Source organism: Coregonus lavaretus (assembly GCF_964263955.1).
Source record: "Coregonus lavaretus genome assembly, chromosome: 13".
In the NCBI taxonomy this organism is placed as follows: Eukaryota; Metazoa; Chordata; class Actinopteri; order Salmoniformes; family Salmonidae; genus Coregonus; species Coregonus lavaretus.
Window position 1 is genome coordinate 11,884,297 of NC_140000.1, and position 5,871 is coordinate 11,890,167.

At 38.5% G+C, this 5,871-nt stretch overlaps 1 protein-coding gene across 1 annotated transcript; it reads right to left on the reverse strand.

Moving 5' to 3' along the window:
• Positions 1 to 603: 603 nt before the first annotated feature.
• LOC311139090 (cell adhesion molecule CEACAM5-like) lies at positions 604 to 4,790 on the reverse strand. The gene is made up of 7 exons (XM_084173973.1): positions 4,584 to 4,790; positions 2,683 to 2,958; positions 2,072 to 2,326; positions 1,699 to 1,816; positions 1,316 to 1,344; positions 950 to 1,032; positions 604 to 661 (listed from the first exon to the last, which is right to left on the reverse strand). The coding sequence occupies exons 1-7, from the start codon at positions 4,705 to 4,707 to the stop codon at positions 629 to 631; spliced, it is 918 nt and encodes a 305-aa protein (XP_084030099.1). The 5' UTR covers positions 4,708 to 4,790; the 3' UTR covers positions 604 to 628.
• Positions 4,791 to 5,871: the final 1,081 nt, after the last annotated feature.

Sequence of the window (5,871 nt, forward strand, 5' to 3'; positions counted from 1 at the left end):
TCATATCAACATATTACTGGTCACACTTGACACAAAGAACAACAAAGTTGATGGAGAAATAGATGTAAATCTTTATTATTCTGTTTTTTTACATCATTAAAAGCATTTAAGTATCCAGCTTCTGTGCCTGTTTGGCACCATAATTGACAATACAGTACACAAAAATAGTGTATTTACTATTTACACTATAGTCCCTACCACTTCCAGAGGACAACCTTATCATTATACTTTAATTTATGAAGTTACAGTACAGTATTGTATTATCTACTTTTTATCAGCATGTTATTTTGTTACTAAAAGTACTAAATAAAGCAAACTAACATAAATGTATTGATTATGTACATTACATTTCAGATCCACACTGGGCATTATCATAGGGGTTTTCTCTGTGTTGATGGTGAAACTCACAGGAGAATGGTGATTGAATGGAGGTCTTTTGCATTGACTTCTCTTACTGTTAGATTGAAGGTAAGCAAGAACAGAAAGCAACATTAACTTCCATTTATCAGCAGTGACACAACATGAAGACCACTTTACAAATATCACATAAATCAATGGTTTTGATGGTGTCACATGGTGCTGTGTGGTCTAACTCAAACTTACCATTATCTTCGTATCATAGGTACTTCTAAAGTCCTGCATTTCCTAATTTGTGATGAAGCTTAAATTAAAAAAGATTACACAGAAGGAACAGCCACAACAACAGTTGCCATGACAAAAAAATGAAACCTCACAGTCCTGAAGAAACCTTTATAGTGATCATAAGCTAATGCATATTGTAAATGGCTGTCATTGAGTCAAAAATGGAAACTTCCTGGATAACACTATCATAGGTAAAAAGTCATCGCATACTGAATTTCTTGTTAAGCAAAGTCATCTTCATTACAGTGAGACTGTAGTAGAATACAAACATGCACGGACACATCCCAGGTAACCAGGTCTTACTTACTGTCAGGGGTCTGGGCAGAGATCTATTTGGTTGTGGGTTCTCACATAAAGCTGATGGGTTCTCATATACAGGTTGTTGAGAGCCTGTAAGAGATACACAAATCAAGGGGTTGTATAAATGCTTATATCTTGTTTGCATTTGTCTGCATACGCATTGTTACATTATAAAGCAATGTCATAGTGGTGTTGTGCTATATCATGTAATTTATCTGAATCCATTTAATTATTTTGTGGAAACTGTAAGTTGCTCTTGATAATAGTTTCTGCTAATTCACTAAACATAAATGTGGAGTACACAAACATTTTAAAACATTATTAATTAGATATGCCATAACGACCCGTAAGATTAGAGATACAGTATGCGTACCTCCTCGATGCATTGGCTCAGCATTGGTTCTATATACAACAAGAAATAAACGTGGAAAGGTTGCTGTTTAGAAAGTTATTAGAACATAATATTACAGTGCTTTTGACAGTTTACAGTGAAGTAATAAGAACATAATATTACAGTGCTTTTGACAGTTCACAGTGAAGTAATAAGAACATAATATTACAGTGCTTTTGACAGTTCACAGTGAAGTAATAAGAACATAATATTACAGTGCTTTTGACAGTTTACAGTGCTTTTTAAATACAACCAGGCCCTGTTGGTGACCAGTTTTAATCAATGTGTAAACTGAGCCAACATGTTCTACAAACTGCAGTGATAGAAAATACGCTTGTTTGACTGAAACATATTTTTTTACTCACGCATATTTCCTGATGAAGAACACTGCAACACCAACAGCTCCTCCCGCAACCAGCAATATTCCAATCACAATCCCAACGATGGCACCAGCAGGCAGACCTGGTGATAAAGAGTCCTCCACTGCAGAGACCAGAGAAAGAACCAGAGATGCAGAGATGGCGAAAGAACCAGAGATGCAGAGATGAGAGAGAGGCTACCCAGTGAATAGGCAGTACTCCACAATATACTACATCTGGGTGACACCACAACAAAGAAAACTAAAGGAATGATTTCAAAACAAGTTTGAATTGCTAAAATAATATATGAGTAAATCATCTTATATCAAACCATTTAATAACTATCTCATATTGTTTTTACAGCTTCTGATAACTTTACCTTTTACTGACAGTTTAAGGACCACAGATGTTTTGGTCACAGTGACATAATTTGTTGCTGTACAGGTGTAATTCCCACGGTCAGAGTATTCACTATTTTCCTTAGTGAACTCATGTGAATGTCCAGGTATCTCTGTTTCATTGAGCATCCAGGTGTAACGAGCAGGCGGGTTGGAGTCAGCAGAGCAGGTCAATGTTAACTTCTGTCCTAGTTCTATTTCAGTTGGACCCTTGATTTCCATACCATCAGGTCCATCTGTAACACAGATCACCATTCCAATTAGAGGTAGCCATGTGTTTGTTATTTGGTAATCAGTGTGATGTTACACACTCAAATTGTTATACAGTGGGGAAAAAAAGTATTTAGTCAGCCACCAATTGTGCAAGTTCTCCCACTTAAAAAGATGAGAGAGTAATGTAATTTTCATCATAGGTACACGTCAACTATGACAGACAAAATGAGAAAAATAAATCCAGAAAATCACATTGTAGAATGGATCCTCAAATAACCTTTTGGGGTTAATTTTTGAACTAAAAATGCAAAAAAATATATATATAGGTTAAAACACAGTAATTGTAACCCCAGGCTTATAGCAGAGTAGACCTACTTACAGTTTACAATGAGAATGTGTTTAGCATCAGCGGTGCTGATGGGGTTGCTGACTCTACACAGGTATTGTCCACTGTCTGTTCTCTTCACAGGGTTTATGGACAGCACTCTATTATCCTCAGAGATGATTACGTTGCCACCAGCAGACAGAAGCTGACCATCCTTCATCCACTCTCTGGTGGTGATGGAGCCAGAAGCATCACAGGTTGAGGTGACAGAACTCCCCTCGATGATTGGAGGATTTGGGTAAGTTGTTATGGTAGCAACAGATATTGGTTCTGTGAAGGATAATGGTTATATGAATCAGAGAGGTTGGTTTGATAATACAGATTGTAGCCTAGATTATAATGTATACCGAACAAAAATATAAACGCAACTTTTAAAGTGTTGATCCCATGTTTCATGAGCTGAAATAAAAAATCCCAGAAATGTTCCAAAAATGTATTTCTCTCAAATTGTGTGCACAAATTTGTTTACATCTGTCACGCCTACTCCCGCTCCCTCTCCCTCTCTCCAGCGCTCGACGTCGCCGGTCTACTAACCACCGGCACTGGCAACCATTATTACGCACACCTGGACTTCATCATCACCTTGATTACCTTCCCTTTATTTAGCCCTCAGTAGCCTCAATCATCAGGCAGTATTGGTTTGTTTTCATGTTCAGTATGCATCTCCTGTTTTGTTCATTTGCCTGGCATCATTGTTATTAAACTCTCCTTCTGCACATGCTTCTACTCCCTGCGTATACGTGACAACATCCATGTTAGTGAGCATTTCTCCTTTGCCAAGATAATCCATCCAGCTGACATGTGTGGCATATCAAGAAGCTGATTAAACAGCATGATCATTACTATTCTGTAGTATTTTTGTCTGTAATGAAGCCCTTTTGTGGGGAAAAACTCATTCTGATTAGCTGCGCCTGGCTATGACCTTCCAGGCACACCCATTGCTGCGCCCCTGCCCAGTCATGTGAAATCCATAGATTAGGGCCTAATGAATGTATTTCAATTGACTGATTTCCTTCTATGAACTTTAACTCAGTCAAATCTTTGAAACTGTTGCATGTTGCTTTTATATTTTTGTTCAGTATAGATGATATATTATCTTGTCAAACAGTAACAGTTTCCTGAAGACACGATGAGCACACGTGAAATAATCAATGACATGCAACACTGTAAAGGTTGTGATAAAGAAAGTAAGCCTGTACATGGTACAGTATATGGAAAATGTGAATAAATTATTAAGGTTAGAAGTGTAATCGATGCGGAAGAGCTCTCAAAGCTATGACAACACCTCCTTGATTATCTGTTCATCCTCCTCATATGGATACTATTCAGGCCATTGGTAACAAAGAGGTGATCATGTTGGGTGGTTTGCTTTTTCCTCATTGTGCTTGCAATGCCAGGGTTGTGGGTTCGATTCCTACGTGGGACCAGTACCAAAAAGTACCAAAACGTATGCACTCACTACTGTAAGTCGCTCTGGATAAGAGCATCTGCTAAATGACTAGAATGTTTTTTTAAAAGAGCAATGGTCAGTTACTACATACAATGCTCACACAGAAAATGTCCTCACAACCAGAGCAACCAACCCCGCTTGGAATAACCCATATACAGTATTCAGTACAGTATCAGCTAATAATCCAATGCCATCTGCTTTGTCTCACGTGCCACTCATAGGTCTCTCTTTTCATATGTAGGTTCTCTGTTGAAAGAGACTATCTGTTCTACTACATGGAGAACAAGGCTACCCGCCAAATGTACACATTGGAAGGAAAAGGACAAAGGTGTCTCTAGGACTGGAGCACAAACCTCAAACATTTCAGTCAGTTCAGCCATGACTCCCCAGAACCAGTCTCTCTCTTTCCTCCCATGACTTTCTCCATCTCCTCTCTGTCACTTACCCAGCACAGTGATGTCAGAGGGCTCAGATGTCTGGTACCTCAGGGTTCTGGTATTATGGGCACAGCAGCTGTAGCTACCACTCTGATTGGCCTGGATGTTCTCCAGCCTGAGTTCTGGTCCCATATTGGACAGCAGTGTTCCATTCAGAGCCCACTGAAACTGGGCTGGAGGACTGGACTCAGAGGAGCAGGACAAAGTGAGGTCTGACCCTGATCCATACAGTACATCTAGACGGTCACCTTCATTCTTGTGTTTTCTGGACCAACTGTAATGAATGGTCCATGTTTAACACCAGCATTAAAGAGGGGAGGTTGTTGTTCAAATGACCCATTTAAGATGTCATGTTATCATTAGTGTATCTATCTAGCTAGCTTCAGTGTTCCATCACCAGCAATCATCCACCCAACACATACAGTAGGCTGGATGGATTCAACAGAAATATAAGCAACATCTTAGGGGCAAAAGGATGAAGTGATAAAATAAAAGCATAAAACATTAATTCATGCCACAGGACTGTTGGTGATATACACGGGGACCAGTATGAAAAAAGTTTGAAAATGTATGCACTCACTACTGTAAATCGCTCTGGATTACTAAAATGGAAATGTAATGTAAAAATGCAATAAGGTTTTAACCTAAGCATCGGACATTATTGGCAATATGTGCAGTTATTCTTCAGCAGTTAGAGTTAAGCAGACAGGTACTGCAGGAAGCAAAATCAAGAGATGACTACAGTACTGTACGTGAACTATATGGTGAAAGGGAAACTACGTTTAAATACAGTGCCCTCCGTAAGTATTGGGACAATGACACATTTTTTGTTGTTTTGGCGCTGTACTCCAGCACTTTGGATTTGAATGATACAATGACTATGAGGTTAAAGTGCACACTTCCAGCTTTTATTTTAGGGTATTTTTATCCATATCGGGTGAACTGTTTAGAAATTACAGCACAAATATTATACCCATCCAAAAATGCTAACCTCCCTGTTTTTTAATGGTGAGAGGTTAGCATGTCTTGGGAGTATGATATGTGCGTCAGTGACTTTCTCACTCATCATGATTCCCGATTCATTCAGGACTATCCGTAATCATGGTAGCATCCACATTAAGGTAGAAGTGTTTAGAAACATATTATTTTCTTATTTACAATAAAAGTGACTCCAAAATGACAAAATACATTATTTACCATTCATTTCTATTGGGCATAAAATAATGTGAAACAGTCAAATCAAACAGCAAATGAATCCAACAAGTTTGTAATCATTGCGTGCTAGGAATATGGGAA